The sequence below is a fragment of the Uranotaenia lowii genome, chromosome 3 (genome assembly GCF_029784155.1).
Source record: "Uranotaenia lowii strain MFRU-FL chromosome 3, ASM2978415v1, whole genome shotgun sequence".
NCBI classification, from domain to species: domain Eukaryota; kingdom Metazoa; phylum Arthropoda; class Insecta; order Diptera; family Culicidae; genus Uranotaenia; species Uranotaenia lowii.
In genome coordinates, this window is record NC_073693.1 from 251525611 (window position 1) to 251550795 (window position 25185).

General features: G+C 33.7%; 1 protein-coding gene across 5 annotated transcripts in view; it reads right to left on the bottom strand.

Moving 5' to 3' along the window:
- Positions 1-22670: 22670 nt before the first annotated feature.
- Positions 22671-25185, bottom strand: part of LOC129756294 (PDZ domain-containing protein 8) — a 109539-nt gene continuing 107024 nt past the window's right edge. For all 5 annotated transcript variants that reach the window (XR_008739436.1, XM_055753120.1, XM_055753121.1 and 2 more), the window contains one exon: positions 22671-23985. Coding sequence is in view for 4 of the 5 variants with exons in the window: in XM_055753120.1 (XP_055609095.1) it covers positions 23909-23985 (77 nt within the window). In the remaining variant the exon portion in view is untranslated. The remainder of the gene's footprint in view (positions 23986-25185) is intronic.

Genomic DNA, 25185 nt, shown 5'->3' on the forward strand with positions numbered 1-25185 from the left:
TTGCTTTCTTGCAGTATTAGATAGGAGGAGATAAAGGCCTATAACTTCTACAGTTTTGCTTCAATTGACTTGAAAATTTGACACAACATTCTTGAAATGTTTTACAATAAGAAAATAAAAAAATAAAAAAAATCGATTTTTTGAAAGTGTTAGACCCTACCCCCCCCTTAATTTTTGTTCAGATAAAACAAAAGTTAGGGTTGCTATATTTATTATGAAAGCAACTCATCCATGATCAGGTGCGGTCCTATGGGGGGGGGGGGTGCCCCAAGCGGCAAAAAACTGTTGCAAAATACTCGTAAATGCTCGAATTCCTAAAAAAAAAAATTGGACTTCCCCTAGTATATGTGCTTTTGATTTTAAATAAATTTTCCACTCCGTGGGGGTGTTTAATCAACGAAAAAGTTTGTTTATCACTTAAAGACTTAAGATTAAAGAAAAGTCGGTCTACCAAACTCAAGCAGCTGTAACTTGCAGTTCCCTGGACCGAATTATACCAATCAACTTCTGTTGAATTTCTTAGAGTGTTGACTTTGAGTTTCCTAACCATTTATCTACTTAACATTTGAGCTAGGTTATGAAATGTAGGGACATTTTTTTTACTTGTCACTAATATGCCTAAGCAAATTTTGATAAATTTTGTATTTGTTTCAAAATCTTCATTATATTTTGATTTTGTTGGACTGACAAATTTGAAAAAGTGAAATAGGGGAGTGAAAATTGTTATAACACTGAAATACTTGATTTTTTTTTTCTGAAGTCATACACTGATTGCCTTTATCATGCAGTTTTACTTCAAGAATAAAAAGCTAAGACGAATCTGAAATTGAAAATATAAATTAGAATTTCCAATTCTGTATTTTTTCTTTTGTTTACAGTTGGTTTATTGAAAATTTGAAATCTGTACAAAGTTATGTCTACCTTATTCCAAAATCCAATGCAGTATTATTCTCACATGCGTTCACAAGGAATTCATAATTACATAGATTGCAAAATAATAATTGAGTTTTTGAATCACAGTAAAGTTTCTCTTGCACGAATTAATCTCTCCCTCGATTTTACATCATTCAAATATAAATAATGAAACTTCAAACTAACCTTTATTAAGAAAATTTAAAAAAAAATTAGATCCAATTTAATTTAATTTGGTTTGAAATCTATCACATCGACCGTAAAAAGAGAACAGAAATTGAATATGAAATGAATATTTTAAATGTAAGAATTCCGTTTTACAAACCTTTTAAAGATTTCTAAATTCAAGTTAATGCATTAATAAAACACAAGAGATTCCAGAGCAACAATAAATCAAAAGAAAAAATTGTGGGCAGTATTTGTAATATTTGCGTTCCCTATGAGTTTTTGAAGCCAATAAGGGATAAAAACTATTTATAAAAGCTGTTTTAATATGAAGGGTTTGGAGTTTTGGAATAGAATTTAAAAACATCTCCATCACATCTGAATGCAAATTTGTATTTTTTGTATCTGCTTTTTTTTCGGTATAACTTTTAAAAACACAACGTTAAAACTCATTGACAAAAATTATGCATATTCTAGCAAAAGTGTACAGTATCAAAATGATTTAGAAAAAAATAGGTTCCAACTTCATGATCAATTTTTCTGAAGACTGTGAGTAATTACCGTGGCTTCTGGACGACAAAATCTCAGAATTGAAAAAAAATGACAAATTTATTTTTACAAATCGTTGTTTGAATATTAGAAAAAAAAAATCTGTATCGTTTTTTTCGAGAATTTGCCACTTTGTGGTATTCTTCCCTAAAATCTGCATCGTTGAATGAATAAAAGATAATTTATAGATTCAAAAGAATTATCTCTTGTTCATGTAGGTCAGTTGCTACATCAGTTTTCATTGATCGATTAAACTCTAAACTTATTAGTTTTCTGACAAACAAGTTGATAAAAAAAATCGAGTAGGGGAGATGGGGGCATAATGGCCAACTTAAGGAAAACGCTTATTTAACCATGGAGACAGCTGTAATATGTGAATTACATCATTGTTTCGTGTTCAGACACTCAAATAGTCTATTGCCTAATTGGATGAAACTTGAAAAAGCAGATAAAAACGTTTAAAAATGCATTTTTAAAAATTTTGCCGAAAGCTAAAAACCAGTCACTGTAGAGGCATAATGAGAAACCCCCCGAGGCAGTATGAGCACCATTAATGAAGGCATAATGAGCGTTTTCTGCCGGGGATTCTAGCAGCAAATTCGACTCGATGAAGTCAACTGAGTAATTGAGCTACAACTTGACTTGTATCGTCTGACGATTTGGCCTATTGGTAAGATGTCGGAGAGGTAATCAGTAGGCTCGAGTTCGATTCCTGGTCGAGGTGATTTTTTTTCCATTTATCATTCATGATCATGATTGCACTGAACGGTGAGGCGTAGATTCATCAAACAAAGCAATAACAAAATAATCTAGGTCTGTTTGTAGAATTCAAAGAACTAACACATGCTCATACATTATGTTTCTGGTGTTTTGTTTGACGGATGATGCTTTGATGCTATCAGCCGTATAATGTAACAATAAAAAAAAATCAATCATGCGTGGTATGTGCAAAAAAAAGCCCTCGAACAGGAATCGAACTCGAGTCTACTGATTACCTCTCCGACACCTTACCAATAGGCCAAATCGACAGACGAAACAAGCTAAGCTGTAGCTCTATTATTCAGTTGACTTCATCGAGTTGAATTCGCTGCTAGATTCCCCGGTAGAAAATGCTCATTATTCCTTCATTTAAAGTGCTCTGTTCGCCTCTAGTGAACAAATTAAAGTAAAAAAGCGTTTTAAAATTGATTAAAGTGAAAAAACAAAAATTTTATGATGTTGAAAATTGAGAAACAATGTGTAGATCAGGTTGCAGTGCATACATAACAGATCAAGATGATTTAAAGGTCATAAAAGCTTATTTGGTGATGCTCAAAAATTACAATATTTTGGTCACTTGAGAACCTAGCTGGTTATTATTTAATATTTCTGTAAAGATGAAAAGGATATTTCTTTTTTGTATGTATGTATTTCTACCACCCAGCTAGCAAGGCACAGCCAGTAGCAGCGAGCAACTTTTGCATTGTAACTTGACCGAGATTCATCCGTTAAACATTTCCAAATGTCTTTGAATGGACTATTACAAAGGATAAGAGATCTAAGCAGAGGAGCTTACAACTCTAGATAAGGGTAGGATTAGGTTATCTCCATCGAAAGAACATAATAAAAATATTAAATATTTGAATCAAGCCGTTACAAAGCAGAGCGCTCCGCTGGGTGGGGAGACGAGCCCGTCCTTTATTCACGATTCAGTGCAGATGAGGTAGCCCAATGCTCTCCTCAAGAATCGCTTCAATTGGATGCCCGGATGGATCCCACCAAAACCCCAAAAAAGTTTTATTTAGTTCATTTGATCAAATACATCAATTACCTGTTAGTGAACCTGAAAAGAATGAATTCATTAGATTTAAATTTCGTTTAATGATTTTTTTTCTTTTTTTTTTAATTTTATTTTTTTTTCTAATATTTGAGTATAGATATAACTCTCATTTATTACTTTTACCGATTGTGATAATCGAAAACAGCACACACTCTCACACTCGCTTGAATGGTTTTTCAAATCAATCATGGTACGTGTACATCTAGATCTTTTTATTTTTCCAGTGTTTATATGATTTCGTGTCTTCATCGGAGGAAATTCCATCTGAAATTTCACTATAAGAATGCTTATAAATTTCCTCAGCTTTTCTTTTTAGTTTCTCCTTATCTACTATCAGATCATCCAAATTCTCTTCAAATTCGGATCCTACTTTATCGAAGTCTGCTAATAAAGAGTTCCTCCATGTAAAACTTGGCCTCCCTCTTTTCTTTTTCCTAGTTTTTAAATTGAAGGCAATACTTAGTGGATGATCTCTCTCTCTTCTTCTAATGTGACCGTAGTAGCATATTCTTCCTACACTAACTCTCCTATTTATAGTTTTCCCCTCTAAAAGTCTTCTTACGTTGAACTTGAGACCGGCCGGTTTGACACAGTTCTTGAAAATATTACTAAGAATAAATTTCTCGTAATCTGCCATTGAAAGTCTGCTCTTCTTGGTCAAAACTGCTACTTTTGTTCCATACAAAAGTGCTGGTGCAATAACAGAATTATACATTAATTTACCTAAATTCCACGATGGTTTAAATGCTTTACAGAAATTGATTATAAATCTAGATACTTGCAGTGCGCTTCGACATCTGTCTCTATTCGTCATTTTTCTATTTAATGTTGAAGTAATGCAAACTCCAAGATATTTTATTTTGTCACAAATTTCAAACTCTTTACCATTCAGCAAAATATTATTAGAAGTTTGTAATTTTGCAGTTGGGTGTCTAATAAGAACTTGACTTTTATTTCTGTTTATAATAAGACCTACTTTAGAGAGTTCTCCTTCCAATTTGCCCAGAATGTCTTCTAACTCACCCTGGTTAGAAGTAATTATTAGTAAATCATCTGCGAACGCCAATAATAGGGGAAGTTGAAGATGACCTAAACCAATTAATTTTAAACTCTTTACCTGATCCTGTACTTTAAATAAAACATCCTGCATAACATAATTGAAAAGCAGAGGTGACAATGGACATCCTTGTTTAATACCAATACCCCTTTTTACGCTGCTGGATAGCTGGTTCTCCCACAAAACTTGTGTCATCTCACTTTTAACACAAGAAAGAACTCTATCGATGAATCGAGATGGCACATCAAGATCTGATAAAACCTTCTGTAAACATTTCAAATCAATTGTATCGAAAGCTTTTTTAATGTCTAATGCCAAAACAAATAAATTTTCTCCTTCATTCCAATTTTCTTCCATTACTCTCCTAGCAATAAAAATATGATCACAAGTAGACCTACTGTTTGTGAAAGCTGCTTGATGTAAACCCACATCGCCTGCATAAATTCTTAATTTACTATCTAACCATCTCGCATAAATTTTGTAGACTACGTTGCATAAAGATATTCTTCGGAAATCATCAGCTTCTTTTGCCCCTGCTTTTTTTGGGATAGGAATTTGGACAGTTTGGTTCCAATCCGATGGAAGTTCATTCTGGATATAGGCTTCTTTTATAATTTCTATAAGGATGTGGATGGTCTCATCGTTTGCATACTTCAGAAACTCCATATAGACTTTGTCGGAACCTGGAGATTTTCCATTTGCTGAATTTTTAATGATTGACTTAAGTTCATCGCAGCTCGGAGGGTTAGGTAACGGTCTATAATCATGATCTCTACAAAATTCAACTTCTGGGCCTTTAAATGACTGTAAAATGTCTTCCCACGTTTTCAAACTTATTTTGGCATTTATTTTCTTTTTGGATTTTATGTATCCTTTCAAATAATTGTATGTTTTTTTAATGCGAACACTGGCATCAAAATCGTTAAGATTTTTAAAAAAATTCAAGATTTCCCTTTCCTTATGTTTTTTTATTGCCTCATAATATTCTTGTCTTCTGTTAACTAGCTTGTGTTTGTAGATCTGCATATCCGGATGTTTCTTTGTCCAGTTCATAGCTTTCTTCAAACGACTTAGAGCTTTACGTCTTACTGGAGTACTTGGCGTTTTTGCTGCTTTAAGGGTACTGTGTGCTGCCTTTTTAATTGTTTTAGCCAATGCATAATATTTGTCATTTATGTTATAATTCTTTTCAATGTTAGATAGATTGTCATTGAGTTTATTATGGTATTTTTCTTGTACTTTTGGTATTTTCAGTAAGTCAAGGTTAATTTTTAATTTTTTTGATTCAATCTGTTCCTTTCTAAGCCCTTTTTTCAAAACTATTCCAGCTATCAACAATTTATGGTCAGATTTAGTTGACGTCCAGAATCCCCTGATGTACCTTACATAATAGTCTGTACATGCTGGCTTCAAAATGTGATCTATTTGGCTGTGATTGTCAGGACCCCTCCACGTTTGCTTAGTATTCTTTCCTATAATTGAAGAAATGTTTTTCAGGTTTGCCGTATGCAAAAACATTTTCAACAGTTCACCATTCGAATTACAGAATTCATGCCCTAAGACCTTACCTAAAAACCGTTCATCTTCTGTAGATCTATCATTTAACCCTATTTGAGCATTGAAATCACCCAAAACTATTAATTTCCTTCTGTTATTTTTAGTTTTTTCAAATAAATTTGATAGGAAGTTGCTCTGATTGTGATTGGGAGCATGTACATTAACAACGAAAAGCAGATCATCTCCTACCTTTAACTTTGTCCACTGAATTCCTTGCTTGAATTCCTTCGATTGTATAATTTGTATGAAATCACTATCCTGTTTCCTCAAAACAACAGCTAATCCCCTTGATCTGTTTTGCCTGTTTCCCACTACTTGCCAATTATAATGAATAGTATTTACTTCTTGGCCTAGTGTATTAACTTCTTGTAGAAAAGCTAAATTTATTTGCTGTTGGTTGAGTATTTCGTCTATTTCATGTCGTTTTGTTTTATTTCGGCATCCTTTCACATTCCATGTAGCTATTTTGAGATCTCTATTATTCCCCTTTTGTGTTTCATTTCTATCATCTCGAGATGTTTCTTTGCTTGAGTCTTCAAAGTTAGTTGTACTCCTAAGGTCATTTTCTCCATTGACGATGTGCAAGTTATCATTTACGGTGGAAGAGACTGAATTTCTAACACATTCCAAAACGCTGTCGTAATGGTTAAGTGAATCTACCCCACAGTAAAAAACTTTTAAAACGATTGCAGCGTCTTCGATGCCAACGTGAAATTGGTTATCGTTTTCGCAAGTTATCTGTATGCGCGTTTTGAAAATTTCTGAAAATGCAACTAATGCCTCGTGACCAAGCCAAAACTTATCTTCTTTAATTTTCGATATAACATTTTCAAAACTCCCGTAGATCTCAGTGTATTCAAAAAGGAAAGCCTCGAATCGGCTTTTGTTCACTTCAATGAATTGTGCAATCACTTGTCTAGTCTTGTAAACATTATAGTTTGAGGTCAGCATCTTATTACTATGTATCCCCAATTGATCCAACAACGATCTTAGAAGGCAGTTGCCGTCTCCCAGCATTCGTTTGATTGTAAAACATGTTTCAAGCGAGGTAGATGAAAATTTGTACGTTGCATTGTCGCTTTGGTATATCTCTCTTGCAAATGAAACACCTGCTCCCCCCCAATTAGGACTTTTTCTAATCTGAAATTCCTCAATACATTTTATAACAGTGGTGGAGCTTATAAATATCATCAAAAATATAGCATGTGAGTTTAATTTACGAGAGCCAATAACTATTTCCCCCTTACCTTCAATGAATAATACGATTTCAATATTAAGAGTCGATTGGTAACTATCAATGAATCTTGTGCAATAGTCAAGTATCATGTCAGTCGACAGTCTATCGTTACTTCCCAAATTTGAAAGGCTGGCAGTCAAGTTTTGAAGATGCTCTCTACTGATTTTGCCTTTTGAAAACTGGTTTTCTAAAGCGTACTTAAGGCACTCAGTTATCAAGTTGAAATTAAGATTTCTGAATGTTAAAACTATTTCCTCAGATTCTGTGTGAAAAACCATTTGTCTGCTAATCACTTCATTAAAATCCTCATCCTGCTCTTCATCTTCAATAGGTCTTGTAGAGTAACAAGGAATCTGTACTTCTCCGATTTCGAAAACCTTGTCAACCTTCACTGCGCTCTCAAGCAAACCATTTTCATCCATATAAAACTGTAAATCAAAACAAAATCCAGGGTTCTTGCTTCCCTTATTGAAATATTTCACTTCTTCACTTTCCGAATACAGCGATACCTCACATTCAAAAATTGTTGCAAGTGCCTCCATGAGAACCAAGTTGAAAATTTTACGCTCCTCGTAGGTGAAAGTCTGCTCTTCTTGTTCGTATGGTCTTTTAAAAATGTTACTAAAAAGTTCATTGTTAGCTAGTCCCTTAATATCAAAAAAATGTCTGAGAATAGAATTAAGTTCCATAGCATCCTCATCATTGAAATTTCCTCCGATTTTAGACGAGATATGCTCTAAAATTGTAAAAGCCATGCCCCGTTTTTTCGAGCAAGTTCGAGTAGTTAGTGAAATATTTCCTCGAGAGATAATTCTCTCCTGTAGAACGGAATCCGCTCTGCTCTGATTCTGATCCATTATGATGTACATGTATATGAATGACTTACCGAATTCCAACTGTCGTTCCTCTTGCATTCACACACACACACTAGTACAACTTGCGAAACGCTTTTATTTTCTCTTTATGTCGGATATATTTTCGACTTTCACTGATCGGGCGAATTGCACTCCCCCACTAACACCACTGCAGCCCAACAGTAAAGCCCGCTTTTAATTTTCACTACTGCCGTATTCTCCGGCTCCCAACCAGCCTTCTCCCTCTCCGGGCCGCACTCTTCGCCCACGTCAGAACTAAATGAAAATCGGCACCAAAATGGCTTCCTTAGAGGCCCGTTTTCCACACCAAATATGCAGCTCCTTATGCCCTTCCCTTCACTTTTCTATAAATCACTTCAACAGTACTATTAACAACGCCCGCTTAACAACCGGTTGAGTAACAAAACCACTCGATTTACGCACGATAAACACTTGCGAAAACTTTAAATTATCCGCCGAGAAAAAAAACGCGTCCGAACTGGTTCGCTCACTCTCTCCGTCTTGAAAAGGATATTTCTTTTTTGGTGAAAAATTAATACTATAGGTAGTACGAAAGCAGTCCTCATGAAAATTTGTTTAAGAAAATACGCACTTATGTAGAAAAATGGAGTGCTTATTATGCCCTGGGTGCTCCTTATGCCCTCATCTCCCCTAGTGGGTTTAACTTAAGGCATCGCAAATTTATTAAAAACTATAAATTTTCATACGTTTTCATAAGATCTTTCATTAAAACAAAGTTTGTTGCAAGTTTGTTCATTTTCTGAGGAGGGTGAAAATCGCATGTTTTTTAAAAAATAAAAAAAAATAACTAAAAAACCAATATTTGTTCTTACTACGCCAATTTGATGTCCCCAATGTCCCCGATGTCGCCAATTTGATGATGATTAAAATTGGTACACGATAGTATTGAGTGACGTGCAATCGATTTGAGGTATCAAATTTAGTGTAAGGGGCCGGCAAAAGGGGTCGTCCATATCAACTTTTAAATATCTTAGTGATATTGGCGTTATTATACATCGGATTGGTATGAAAATTTGCACATAGGAGTTATTAGGGACAAACAGTTGATTGCACTTATCCAAACTAAAATCAGGGGTCGGCCAAAGGGGTCGTCCATATTAACTATTCACTGTTAATGCGATATTGTCGTTATTATACATCGGATTCAAATGAAAATTGGTACACGAGAGTTTTGAGGGACGGACAATCGATTTCACGTATTGAATTCAGTGTAAGGGGCCGGCAAAGGGGGTCGTCCATATTGACCTTTCAATATTTTTGCAATATCGTCGTAATATGAGATCGGATTTGGATGAAAATTTGCACACGGTAGTTTTCAGGGACGGGCAATCGATTTAAGATTTAAGATGTCAAATGTTTTGCCAGGGGTCGACGAAAGGGGTCGTCCATGTTAATAAATTTTTCACTGTTTTTAGCAATTCTGACGTTATTATGCAATAGATTAGTTTGAAAATTTGCACACGGGAGTTTTGAGGGAAGGGCAATGAATTATAGATATCAAACATTGAATAAGAGGCCACAGAAAGGGGTTTAACTTTTTGGCAATCATTGCGTTTTTATGCAACGATCGAGTCAAAATTTATACAGGGGGTTTATTGGCACGGTCAATTGATTCCTGATTTCGAATTTAGTAGCAGACGACAGAAAAAGTAATCGTCCAATTTTTTTGCAATTTTTACTTAACAATGAATTCGGAAGTGCATCTGGAAAATGTTCGGTAATTGACTTTCATACAAACTGTTCATGACATATTCCAAGTTCAAAGCGAAACGGAGTTCGTATGGGATCAGCTAGTGTTATATAAAAATGAAAAACTTTAAAGGACTAGCATAAGATGCGAGAAATAATTTCATCATCATTTTGTCATCATTAAAAATGTTTCTATGTTAATTTGAAACCTGCTCTATATATGACGGGCAAGAGGAGGGGAATTCCATACACGTGAAACACGTGAAGATGCAAATAAAAGAAGAGTACTAATTTGAAAATTTGAACAATGATTGAAAAAATATACTCTAGAAAAATATTTTACGACTTAAAAAAATCATTTACGAAAATTAGAATTGATTTTCTTAGTATTGCAGTTCGAAGCTGAATTGCAGCTTTCAAAGAACAATTTTAAAATTATAATTTGAGGCAACTACTGATAAAAATGTCACTTATTTTAAAAGGTGTTGCAAAGTACACCGGGTCAGCTAGTCTCAAATAAAAACATGAAATAAAGCACTCATAACTGTCTTGCTTGTAGAAAAAATCTAAAACAAGGTCGAAAAAAGTCGGTCCTCTAAATGCACGGCATAATTTGATTTGCAATTTTTCCACTTTTAAGATTTTTGTTCCCTTTTTTGTGAATCATCGGATCTTGGGCCTTTCGAAAAATAAAAAAAGACGTTAAGCATTTAAGTATTAAAATGAAACAAAATCCTCAATGTGAAATTGTTCAAATTCGTCGATGATTTCCGAATTAAATGAAATTAGATACCTCTTTTCACCTTTTATCCTAGGTTCAAAAATAAAAAAGCGTGAGTTCGATGCTCAACAATGCTCTGGCCTCCAACAGGACGTTAACTTCCCCGTCATAACGTTTACTCTTCGATAGGTTTATTTACACGATTTTCCTCAGCTGCATTTTTCTTTGTGCCGCGAAGGGAAACCCTGATTCTTCCCCGCTCGACAATTCGCCATGAATTTAGTCACCTTTGGCGGACGCGGTGTCTTAAAATCTTTTGTTTCTTTATTCTTTTCGCCATTATTCGTCAGTTGAATGCCAACTAAGGACAAATATATTTGGGTGGTGAAATGGATTGTTGAAATAATGTGTCTTTCTTCTTCCATGTTTGAGGACCAGAGATGTTAAAATCGCGAGTCTACATACTCGCACTTTGCCCTTCTTTGCAGAACGATTTTATTTCGTTAAACTCAATCTGCAATGATGCTATCTAAAGTTCAACTCGGAAAGCATCAGGAAGTAAGCTTCGGGTAAACTCGGCAGGAGTAAACAGCAATCGGGGGAGAAACATCAGCGAAGCAAACGAACAGTTCAGCGAATTAAAGAAAAAATCGTTTTCGTTCGGCAGCCGAACACATCAATCGGACAACGCATGGGGGCGTGGCTAAAAGTGATAGATACAAGGGAACGGGAAACGAGCGAGAGAAGGGTGCGAGGAATGTTAACTCGGTCCGTCGGGCAACGATCGCTCGTGAGCATTCGTGTACGGTAAGCTTCGTTCTGTTGTTTCATTGGTGTGATTTTATTCCTGCGAGGAGGGGAAAACATCAACTCGGAACTGTTCTCTTCGTTTTGTGTGCAATCACGTCATGATTGGAACGAAGATAAAATCAATCTGCACACAACAAGTTAAACTCGGAAAAAATCAGCCGAATGATTCTTTCCGAGGCGAGTTTAAACACCGCTGTTGAGGACATGCTGGAAAAAGCAATCGAACAGGACAAAGGACCTGTAAACGTGAAAGAGTTGGAATTTTTTTAAAGAAATTCTTTATTCTGGCTTGGCCTGATTTAATTTTCCGAAGCAGCTGCACGATTGAATTGTCAGGGTTGTAGTAACATTTAACACCCGGCCATCGATTTGGTAAGGGCTACTTATGTGATTATTCATATGTGTCATTTCGTGCAAATTATTTACCTTCAACCATAACCATCCTAGAGCAAAGCACCTGAAGTTGCATGTCTTCTTCGTACGGTAAATTTGTTGCAATCGACCCAGTGCAGTAGCTCATCGTTAAGTATTGGTTCGTTTTGACGACCATTACTTTTTTCCTTCTCATGCCGATGACTGCAAACGTCTTCGGTCGTTGGCAATGGGTAGGTAATAAATATTAGTATCTTCCAAAATGGCTAATTTATGAATGCAATCCGGTTCACACATTCGAGAACTTGCCGAACTCCAGGTAAGTAGGTGAGCTGAGCACGCCAAACCGAAATCACGAAGATGTAGCCTAGGGTTTCCATCAGTGGTGGCACGCGTAAAGTGGAGTTACCAAAAGTACCTCTGAAGTTAATACAAACTTTTGAATATTTAGCAAAAATAGTTCTTGAGTTCTAAAACAACCAATTTGTTCGTGGTATTAAACACAACATAGAAAATGTATAAAATAAGATAAAAGGCTGGAAACCTCAAACTAGATGTTACTCGAAAAAAACTTGGGTGGAGCGCGTGAAAAGTGTTGCATTTAGCCATCATGAAGAGCCACACGGCGCCATCACGCCGAGTTCCGTTGCAAGTTGCTTCATTTGAAGCTACTTGGCTTGGCGTTGCTGTTAAAATGTGCGATTATTTGCCCTGCCATTCGCTGCTATTGGGTTACTAAACTACGTTCGATTGGTGATTGATGGGTAGATGGATGGCATCGTTTGATTTAATTATTTTAACATTGACTAGACGACAGGTGTTTTGCTTGCGTGAAGTCGTTGATTTGAAAATAGGGCAATTACATAAATTTGTACTAAAGTTGAATAAAAAAGGGACGAATTGCCAAACAGCTAAAATTTAGAACTTAAGACATGTGCTTTTGGTTTTTGAAACAACTAGCACAAATCACTTTTGAAGTCTATAATCTGGTAGACTGGATAATATTTGGTAGTCCATGTATCATGAATGAGCGTAGACTAAATGATGCAGAATAGAAAATTTTGGAAAGAAACCTAAAATCAATGTTTAAGAAGCTTCCCTTATTTTCCATGAGGCACCAAGTTTTGGAATGCATGTTAGTAATTATTTCACATGTTCGTATCATTTCTTCCACAATTTTCTTTGAATGTTTGACCAGAATGTTTTTAAATGTAAAGAAATAAAGATATTTAAAAAAGCAGACCTTTTTTTTATTTCCTTCAATAATGTCAGAAATATTTATTCCAACTTTTTAAAAACTGTAAAATTTAACTTTTCTGATCATTCATCGTCATCATCATCATCATCTAAATTATATTTCTCGATTGAATAACGCCTAATAAATAAACTCGAAAGCAGTTTTTTTCCATGTAGATATGTTAGTTAATAAGTTATCAATGATTGATTTCCCTCAAAATTCATTTATTTTTAAACTTATAATTTTAAAATCGCCGAAAAGAGAGGTGATAGATAAAATCTGGAAAAGAATCGAGTAAGTCGAGTAAATATTGAAAATGAGCGGGTAGAATTTAATAAGAAGCATTTTCAGCATTTGTTTGTCATGAATCTTGTTTCAAATGGAACGAATTTTCATTTTAATAATCGTTAAATGTTCGTGCTTAAAATCACAATTTTCACCGATATAGCTGATAAATTAAGTTTATATTTTATGTTAATTTTCAAATAGATTTACCAAAACTACCGAATTTTACATATAAAGAATCAAATGTCATTCATAAGTTTGCCTTATTTTTTCAACCCTGACTTTAAGTGTTCTAAAAACATAACTTTAGAAGCCTAAAAACATAAATTTTTAAAAAGAAAACTTAATTACTTTCCAATATTTTATTTGACGACGACATAATGTTCATAGCAAGAAATTTTAAACTTAAGCTTAGTTCTTTTAGAAATGGGACACATACGAATGCGTGTATCTCGTTTCGTATCAAACCTTTCGTTTGATCTAAATACTTTCTATGAAGGAAATGAAGGTTTTCTTAATTCATGAGAAAATTTAAAAACATTTATTTATCGCTTTTTTGTATGAATAAAGTCTACTTTATTCTTGGTACCTCCCATCGGCCAGCGCACAACTTTTTCAGTCATGATATTGATCAGTTTTACAATGTAATACTTCATCTAATCTGTATTTTAGGTAAATACAATCTCCTCCTTCAATTTCTGCTACTTTTCGGACCAAAACTTCTCTTTCAAAGAAACTGAGAGCAATTGAGTGGATACAGCTGTTTCAAAATTAACAAATTTGATTATTTTTGAGCAACTTTTTGAACATTTTTGATGAAATTTCTGCTGGGAAAATCTGGCAATAATGAAGTAAATACAACATGAGATTGAATTTAAAGTATAATCGGTTAGTATAGATCGTTGGTTGCGAAGGGTACATAAAAGATTACTCTTTTTGGGTTTTTAAAAACAGCGAAAACCAGAGTTTCCGTTTTGAAAATTATTGTTTTTTTTCCACAGGATCAGAATTATAGCAAATTATTGTATTTTATACAAAATCACCAGCAAATACATACTTTAATTTACTCGGGACCTTGTCACGAGCAGACATGCTATAGGATTCAAACGCTGGAATTCGTTTAAAATAGGGTATTTCATAAGTTTTGTCGTTCATCAGAAATCATCTGTCCCATAGCCGCAGGCGCAGAAAACGCTCCTCCACGGTAAGTAAAAACCTTACGAAAATAAAAGATGATGATAATTTTTACTGTAAAAGAAAATGGCGGCTGGAAGTCTACTTCGTTACCATGATTCAAGATAACGCCCACAAAAATTTATTTGTAAATTTCTGAACAGTACACAGTGCACCTTTACATGACATATTTCGATTAAACCTTTAAAAGAAATATCGAATTAATAATAATAATTAAAAAAAAGTTAGTTCAATCATTAAAGTAAAATGGCGGATGGAGCTTTTCATTCGTAAATTTGAAGCGGAAATAATAAGAAAATGGAGTCAGTTAATTCTAGATAGAGATCAGTTCATTCTATCATACTGCCTTGAAAATTAGTGTTGTTGTTGTTAAGATTTAACCCTTCGTTTCATAAAGTATCAAATTTGCAACAATTAATTAAAGCTGTTGTAACTTTTTCAGAAAATCAAATAGTCAACTTTTTTCTTCATGACAATAATTTTTCTAACTTCAAGATAACGTTGAATTAAAAAAAAATGACTTTCTAAGTATACATATAGAAACTAGACCCATTTGAATCTGAAAAATATGAAATATTTAAAAAGGCTTATTTTTCAGAGTTTGGACCTAGTCCAATTCACACTGCGAAAAAAAAAATTTGTCTGAAAAAAATATTTTCGCATTTTCAGTAATGCAATTAACACAATTGAATACAATTTGAAGATTTTTTTGATTTTTTGTCTGATATAATGACCTTTTATTAATTGCTGCAAATTTGCAACATCATGCAACGGTAGCACCTTGAGTAAGGTCTATGGGCTACAAAGTGTGCTTTCTAATGTATCATCGTTTAAACAGTGTATATGTTTCCTGATGAAAGTATTATTATTTTTAATGTTATATTTTCATGTTGTCGAGATATTTTTGAAATAATGCAGATGAATAAGCCTCTAACTGAACAAAATGGCTGACAACTGTAAAAATATTGGGGAAAACCAAGAACAAATTCTTATGGCTAGATCATCAACCATACGCCACATTTAGTACAAATTTGTGACTTTTGAGTAGTTAAAGTGTTTATATTAATAATTAGAATCTTTAATTTTTCAAATGCAACCAACGATGATTTTAAATATAATTTTATGATCCCCGGAAAAGATTGTATTTGTTCGTAGAAAATATTTTCCAATTTTTAGAAAATAATAATTAACATCTTTTTTTCTGCTCACTACTTAATAATGTTATACCCTAGTTTGTAACATTAGCTCTATAATGTTCATCAAAAAATTTTATCGTTTGTATAGTAATTATGATAACAGTTTTAATGTTTACAGAATGAATTTGATCATTATGGTGAATCGAAAATGGCAGCTCCATTCAAGTCCTCCTTATAATTCTGTTTACTCTTCCAAACGCGGACCATATTCATCCATCGGTTTTTTTATTATTAAGGAATAATAAAAATATTTTTTTGTTTTTTATTGTACTTTGAATAAAAAACGCATATTGTTTCTTAAACAATTTATATTTCCTGATTTTCAAGTTACTTGATTCTTTGAATCTAAGTATACCATGCACAAAAATCACTTTTTTATCGCTTTTTAAAATTTTTATATTTCAAACATTGTTGTCAGCCGAGAATGAACTTGTTTCTAGATTGCTGAATATTGCGCTAAAATCTATGAGAACGAAGATTACCATAAAACTTTTTACAAAAAATGAAGTTACTGAAAAAGAACTGGATACAAGTCCAGAAAATTTTGGCAAGGTTATTTTCTCAAAAAAGTTGGATTGGAAAGACGTTCCAGCTTTCCATATAGCACCTTCAAGCAAACGTAATGAATATCATCACGTAACTACCGCCCCCCCCCCCCCCCCAACCTCAAAATAATTCTGTGCCTGGGAGGTCTAGCCGCTAGCAAATACGCTGGCGTGAGTCTGGTTTTGGTATGCTAGGCGTAATGGGTTCGAATACGAGTATCGGCAGAAAAATTTTTGGTCCAAATCACATAAATGGCCAACAGGTAAGATGTGCTTTTTTGAAATTCTCATATATAACAATGTTCAATCAGTTTTCCAGGTCAGCTAAATATACACTGATACCGGAATTCATATAGTAAACTAGCCCACCTGATTAACTTGTTCTTCCAAAATATACTTTCATCAACACAAGCAATACATTTACTCTGCATTGGAAATTTGTCGATCTTATTGATCTAAATAATGCATGTAAGCACCTACTTAGGCAGAAACTTAGGTGAATCCGTGCACCCATGGTGGATTACCAACATACACACACAGGTAATAATCTCAGCTAAATAGTGTCCAGACACTAGGTTTACGAAGTTCTTGAGCTTCAGCTATGATTAGTGCAAGTTAAATTAGGAATAAGCATTTATTTCTAGCCGTCTTGTGTGAGGAGCAAAAACGTTCCTTTATTTCATGTTGTTGCAAATTTGCAACAATTAATATTTTGGCTAAATACTCGAAATATGTGAAAAAAATATTTTTTCATTATTTTTCCCTTCATGTACTCATCATTGCGCACTATTGAGAATTTTTTCAAGAAAAAATAAAAAATCATGAAATGAAGGGTTAAATTAGCCTAATGGATGATGCCTCATATCGCCATACCAAATACCTGGAAAATTGTATTCAGTGGCTGTACGAATTGAGCGAGAGGTCTCCTATGTTGACAGCATGAGCGAGAGGTTTCAGTTGTAATGCTAACTACAAATTGAGCAAGAGGTTTTCCCTGTTGCCTGTATGAGCGAGAGGTCTCAGTTTAAATACTAAATAGTGGAAGTACAGAAATTACTGGATTAATGAAGCAAAAAAGCTAAGAGCTGGCTCGTGAGATCCCATAAGTTTATAAATTGATTATGGCACCAATGCGAATTCTATGAAACTGTACAAATTGAGCGAGAGGACTCAAAATTAAATTGAAAATAAAGAAAAAGGAGCGAGAGGTCTCCCACGTTGATTGTATGAGCGAGCGGTTTCAATTCTGAAAACTAACGTTGTGGCGTACGGACTGCCTTTGTGGTTTTAGTTTTTCGGTGTGGTTTTAGTTTGTAATAAAAAAAAACGGTGCGAAATGGATGTCAGAATAAGACGTGGTCACGACAATAATGGCCGGGTATACAGCTTACGAGCTGTGGAACTTGCAAAAAATTGTTGTTTGAGGTTAGGTTTGAATGACTCAATACCATGCAACACTTTCAGCATATCGGAGAAAAAAAAGGAAATTTCAGCGATCTACCCTTAGTTTTTCGCTTATTGAAAACTAAAAATGCTGGTATGAGACTTGACTTTCTTGATGACCCTTAGCCAAAGTTGCCGATCATAAACTTCACTCCAATGCTTGATTTAAACTTTGTGGACATTTTTGACAGTATCTGCATACTTTTTCACCACTTACACACAGTATTTCTTCGAATAATCAACGGTTTTGTCAGCTACCAATTTGATAATGAATGGAATTTGAATGAAACTGTGCAAAATTTTTTTTTCCGTAAATATCTCAAAAACACGTTAATTTTAAATTTCGAAAAAATAGGTCAGATAGTCCATTTTACGGGCAACAAAATGCTGTCAAAATTTCGAATGTCAGACTACAAGTAAACGAGCAATTAGCAAAAGAAAATGTCCCATTTCTTAAAGAACTAAGCTTTATTCGCTGAAAAATTTATAAACGTTTCTCTAATTTTTATTCTATTTAATCCTCGTTTTTGAATATTTATTCAAATTCGAAATTAAACATAGGTATTATTATTCAACTCTTCAATTGAAAGTGATGAAACGAAATGTTATTAAAAATGGTTAGTAATAAACAACTATAATTTTGCTAAACAAAATTAATCATGGTTAATTTCTGACCTGATCTGCAATTTATTAAAGAATTCCTATTTAATAAGTTTTTAAATCTGATTTTTTATTTAATGATTTCTACTTCTGCACTGGTTCTCATTTTCAAAGCGGAAAATTCTAATTTGGTTTGAAATTTTTATTTGCATTCGTTTTCTGGTGTTTCAGAAATATTGACTTATAATTTCTAGTAACGATAAATGAATAATTTATTTATAATTAACTGGAACTAACATTGATTTGAAGCTTTCATTCCGATTTAATATTTTTTTGAATTTGTGTGATGTTCATGTGTAAGAAAATGGTTTAGAAATCATTTCCTTGGTTATTGTGCATTTTTGATAATGTTACTATTTCTTGCTCGAATTAAATTTAGAACACCTCATCCCTCCCCCCCTCCCGGCTCTTCGCCCGCCCTGTTACGATGTATGTGATAATTTCAAAAACTTTAAAATGTGTTTATCAAAAAAAAAATGCAGAACAAAACAACTTTTGAAAGAAACCAGTGTAAATTGGCGTTATCTGTGGTTCAGTTATAGATTTCCTGGGAAAAAAATTTACAGAATTCTGGATTTTAAGCCTAGAGAACTTTCAATTTAAGTTCTGTTTTGTTCATTTTTTATTTACTCGGAAAAAAAACTCCATAGTACCATTTGCCATCGAAAACTATCACTATCAAATTATTCGGTAATAAATATAAATTGTAGAGAAAAAATTATATTATCATATTTTAAAGTTTAGGAGTCGTGAAAGTTGCTTGACTTTAAACAGGAAATATTTTCAGATTTAATGTTTCAGAATTATTGTATAGAAATTTTTTATATCAAGGTAAAGTGCCACTTTTAACATTATGTCACCGACCTTAGAGTAATTTAATTAAATTCTAGTAAAGTACAAAATTAAATAACCACACATTATTATCAAGTTTAAATATAAGTCCTGTGAATTATATGATCTTGAATTAATTTTAAATTTAGACTTAAAACAACATAATGCCAAAAGCTCATGGTTTTTCAACTATTAAAATCATCATATTGTTTTTAAGATGAAAAATCGTTCAAAGGGGGCTTTGAGCTCGAAACATCATCAAAAGGAGGCGGTAAGTGACAAAAGTTTGAAAACCACTGGCCTAGAGAAAAATGAAAAAAAAGCAACTCAAACTTTCATTTTCATAATCAAAATACGCTAGCAGCATTCATTCTTTAAACTCAAAAAAGCTAGCTAAAAAAATGAGCCCAAATCGAATTTACTGTTTTTTAAATAGTGTGAATAAATCCATAGAAAATGGCATTTATTTTAACAATATTCTGGATTTTAGAAGGTCACAGCGAATCCAACAATATTATTTAATTATCAAATATTTTCTTCAGGTTAAAAAAAAATTTACGGCTTTTATGGAGGCTGGAATAATATTTTTTTTAGCTTTTTCGAAATTCGAATGAGTTCTAGTGTTTTTTTTTAAAGAGAAAATGCAGTTTTATGAAGAGATTAACCACCGTAATTTTTGTTTGTTACTTTGATTTATCGGCCTAGCGGTGAAAAGTGATGTCCTTTTTAGTAGGGACATCTAAAGATTATGAAATTTTTATACAGATGGATAGAAGGTTAGAAGAAATGAAAGATGGTGAAAATGAGCGGGTAGAATTTGTCTAGAAGCATTACGTCGTCCGCACTACAAGTTCTCGCTTGTGGGGCGGACCACGCTAAGCCTACTAATGTGTGGTGGTAGATACAACTCTATCTGTATCTACCACTTCATAGTAGTAGGCTCGTGAGGAACAAAAATTTGGTATGTGATGGTAATGCTTCTAGACAAATTCTACCCGCTCATTTTCACCATCTTTCATTTCTTCTAACCTTCTATCCATCTGTATAAAAATTTCATAATCTTTAGATGTCCCTACTAAAAAGGACATCACTTTTCACCGCTAGGCCGATAAATCAAAGTAACAAACAAAAATTACGGTGGTTAATCTCTTCATAAAATTAAATAACTTTGGCCAAAAAGAAATAAAAACACGACATCATAGCATCGGTGGTTGGTCACTATCAGACTATCGACCGTACCGTTTCGCATGCAAACCCCGCATGTAACGAATGCGAAGATAACAAACTGAGAAGACTTAAACATCGATAGATGCGTTTCTGAGTTAAAGGGAGCTTATCTGAGCGATCACATACCATCTTTTTGTTCGTCCGCACTACAAGTTCTCGCTTGTGGGGCGGACCACGCTAAGCCTACTAATGTGTGGTGGTAGATACAACTCTATCTGTATCTACCACTTCATAGTAGTAGGCTCGTGAGGAACAAAAATTTGGTATGTGATGGTAATGCTTCTAGACAAATTCTACCCGCTCATTTTCACCATCTTTCATTTCTTCTAACCTTCTATCCATCTGTATAAAAATTTCATAATCTTTAGATGTCCCTACTAAAAAGGACATCACTTTTCACCGCTAGGCCGATAAATCAAAGTAACAAACAAAAATTACGGTGGTTAATCTCTTCATAAAATTAAATAACTTTGGCCAAAAAGAAATAAAAACACGACATCATAGCATCGGTGGTTGGTCACTATCAGACTATCGACCGTACCGTTTCGCATGCAAACCCCGCATGTAACGAATGCGAAGATAACAAACTGAGAAGACTTAAACATCGATAGATGCGTTTCTGAGTTAAAGGGAGCTTATCTGAGCGATCACATACCATCTTTTTGTTCGTCCGCACTACAAGTTCTCGCTTGTGGGGCGGACCACGCTAAGCCTACTAATGTGTGGTGGTAGATACAACTCTATCTGTATCTACCACTTCATAGTAGTAGGCTCGTGAGGAACAAAAATTTGGTATGTGATGGTAATGCTTCTAGACAAATTCTACCCGCTCATTTTCACCATCTTTCATTTCTTCTAACCTTCTATCCATCTGTATAAAAATTTCATAATCTTTAGATGTCCCTACTAAAAAGGACATCACTTTTCACCGCTAGGCCGATAAATCAAAGTAACAAACAGAAAATGCAGTTTTGAACAGGTAAATCGATAAAAACATCTTAAATTTTAATTTAATCAACTTTAAACTTTTAAATTATTTCTGATGATTTTAAAATATGCATCATTTGCACTCAAATTATTAAACTTTGAAATATGCACTCTAGAATATTATTCGACGAGTTATTGAAATTTAAAAAAAAATTAAGGATGATAAGAAAAACATTGAAAAAAAAATTTAAATTTTGAGTAGCACTAAAATTTATAAAGCCGGGAAATCTGGAATGCTCAAATTTGAAGTATAAGTAAGATTTTAAATAATGCAATATTTATGTTAGCTATTCGATCATCAGGGAAATTTGCTTAGGATTATACACTCTTTTTGAAAAAATCAATTAAAAAAATAAAAAACTAGAAACAAATAACTGTAGAAGTTTTTACATATTTGAAATTCGAATTGAAACTTTGAAGTCTGGGCAAAACCGACCAATCAGTCAAGCTTGTTTTAACAGCTTTCATTACAGTTTTCAATTTCTATGAGTTGATTATTTATCTCAAACGCAATGTTTGTAAGTGATTTTTTTTATGTTCGTAGAACTGGCTTTTACGCTAACAAAAGGGTTATTTTGAGGCAAAATATTTAACTTATTTCATGTTCCATTGTATGTTAATGATGTTATGTAATTTCAAGAATGGCATTTGAAAAAAAAATATTCATAAGGGAGCTCTGAGAAAAATTGCTATGGTATTGTTTTTTCAGCAAAAAAGCAATCTTCTTTTACACTTTACAGAAATATTCAAAAATACATTTTGGCTCTTAAGTGACAAAAAAAATTATAATTTTCAAGCAACGGAAAATAAAGTCTCAGGATCGATGAATCATTTTGATCTATTTTGTACACACTGCTACATCATTCGGGCTGAGCCAACACACACAGATAAATTAATTTTATACAAAGTTTGTGTGTGCTTGCAAAATAAACGTTTTATGAATTTCAACGTTTTATGAAACATGTTATAAATTTTACGAACCCTCACAGTTTGAACCTATTTTCTCCAAAACCCGACATTCGAACCATAATTATAATTTTCAACATTTCTTTGTTTGTCTGGGATTATAAAGATTGATCAATCGAAAACGCTCACTGAGGAAGATAGTAAGTTGCTATCGAAAAACTGGTATCTGAACTATTCATTTACCGTGGTTGAATTAAAGGAAATCTTTCAATTGCTTTGATCAGAAGAACTACCTCTTCGTAGGCAATCATGCGAATTGTTACGTAAATTTTTGACACATTTCTTTTCAGTTCCACAAATGCATACAAAGAGATCGTTGGTTTTCCATAAAATGTCTTTTTCAATGTATTAATCAATATTTGATATTCCACCGAGTAAGTTCACAATACTTGCACAAATCCTGGCTGAAGATCATGGTGTGAATCTTGGTTTGAATTGTTGTATAACTACAATATAGCTGTATATGTTCATTCATGTAACTATATGCCTAGGTTAAATAATTTGAATGTGATGCTATCATTGTCATGTTTGTGGTTTTCTCTTCAGTTATTTTAAGTAGGATTGTTTAAAATCGAACATTCCCATTGGCGAATTTAAAATCCAAGCAACTAATATTTATAAAGCAGTTCAATTAATCTCTAGCTTTCCAAGGTAACGGGATCGGTTTTCGAATAATCGTACTAGGTGTTTGAATAAACGATTAAAATTTGGTAAACATGAGAATTTGTTCAATATGTCGAAAGAAAATTTTAACATAACACATTACCTATGCAGGAAACGAAAACTATCCTAATGATCCATTCGAAAACCGGTTCCGTCACCTGAAACGTAATACATTCTTTTTTATTTATTTTTTTTCTTTTTTTGTTTTCAATCAGAACAATCCAAAAACATGTAAAGTTGCTAATCTAGTCAAAACTGGCAATGAACTGTACTTTTATCCGATAAATTTTGATTGTGTTGAATTGTTTTTGTCTGCGGTGTTTTTAAATGCTCAGATTACATTTTTGATTATTTTACTGCAAAACTAGAACAAGCGGCTGATAAAACACTTTTGTGAATGTAAACATGTCTTTTTACGAATAGTACTTATGGCCATTATTCTAAGTACCGGATAAAATGATGAGAAAAAAAATTAAAAATCAAAATTTTATTTAAATATTTGATAAAAAAAAATATTAAAATATTACAACCGATTTAAACGATTGTAAATATGTTTTACACTTATGGATTTTATAAAAAAAATCTTTGAACAACGTATAAGCGTGATAAAAAATCAATTTCATCCGTTGATCAATCCTAGAGCTATAAGATAAGCCTAATGTAGAGCGATCCAAAGAAGATTTTTTGTACTTAAAAACGATAACTCATTAACGAAGCTGCTATAGGGTTTCGTATAGAAGCAAAGTTCTGCTTCAAAGTGGTACTTGTTTTTAAAATCACACATATTTAATAGAGCTGACTTGATTGGTTCATGGAACGCGTTGTTCACCAACTACCGAATGATTAAAACACAGAAAGGTAAACACGTCCTTTTCTTAAGAGCGACACGTTCAGAAGAACGATTCCCGGGCCAGACCGTCGTGCATCCGCTGGAAAAGTTCCTTCTCCCAGGGCGAAGGGATCGAACCTGCAGTTGAGTTTTGTGATCGGGGTGGTAAGATTTGGTTTAAGTTAATATTAAAAATATGGAAAGATTTCTTGTTGATATCGTTAGTTTTTTTTAAGGTTTTTGTGTTTTTTTTTTCTCAAATATTCAATATCGTTCTTACAAGGAGGACGAGGCAGACACAGATATACGATTCGTTGGAGACATTCCATCACATAAAGGTAGGTGTTATTAGATGTTTAGCATCACATTGGGTTTTATTTTTCGTTCTGAGATTGGTCAGTTGGTCTTTGACTTGGCGAATGCTGCTTAAACGCTTGCTATGTGCTACTTAAGGCTAAGTGGGGAAACTGTTGTGTACGGATGTGTTGTTGAAACATGTGAGATTTCTTATTTTGCAGCCGAATAATTTAGTTATTTACGCTGAGTAATAATTGCATTTAAAAGCTGAGTAATAATTGAACGTAATTTGAAAAATACTTTGTATTAATTGTGCTCTGAATTAAAAGTTATTGAAATTCAATGAAATAAATACACATAGTTTCGTGAAACGCAGAATCTCTGGTGTTTGTAAAAGAAAATTGTTCGAAATTATCGGCATCGATTCTTTGTAGCAGTAAATATTAATTTAAACACGTACCATCAATGAATATAAATGTCCCTAATATTTTTCAAAGTGCTCAACAACTATCCATCAGATAAAATTGATTTAACAAGAAAAGCACACATTCCAACAGAAACAAACTTACAAGGAATGATGACAACACATCTACATCTACTAGGGTATTCCTAGGCTTATGGCTTCGTCGATGCGTGGACTTGGCTACTATTGGGTGCTTAAATGCTACTCGTGTATGTGAGTGAGTTCGTTGCAGGGTTGCTCAAAATTAAGTCTTGTGGTTTACGTCCTGTCATTTTGAATACTTTTCTGGAAGTATGGGACTACAACACAGTGGTTCAAATTGTGTACGAGCATTAACTTGTATGCTAGCTTGGTGTTACATTTTTGGCATTTGGTTACAAATAACAGTGGTTCTCAAACTTCGAATGAGGGTGCTTGTGTCAATGTGCTAGTGTACTTCGTGCTCTCTGGGCTTGTCTTTTATGAATATGTACGGTATGGACCTTGTCAAATTGTTCACGTCAGTCGTTGTGAATCCTCTCGAATGCTAGTGTGTGGCAATCTATCTTTATGTGTGTGTGTATTGGTGTGATGAATGT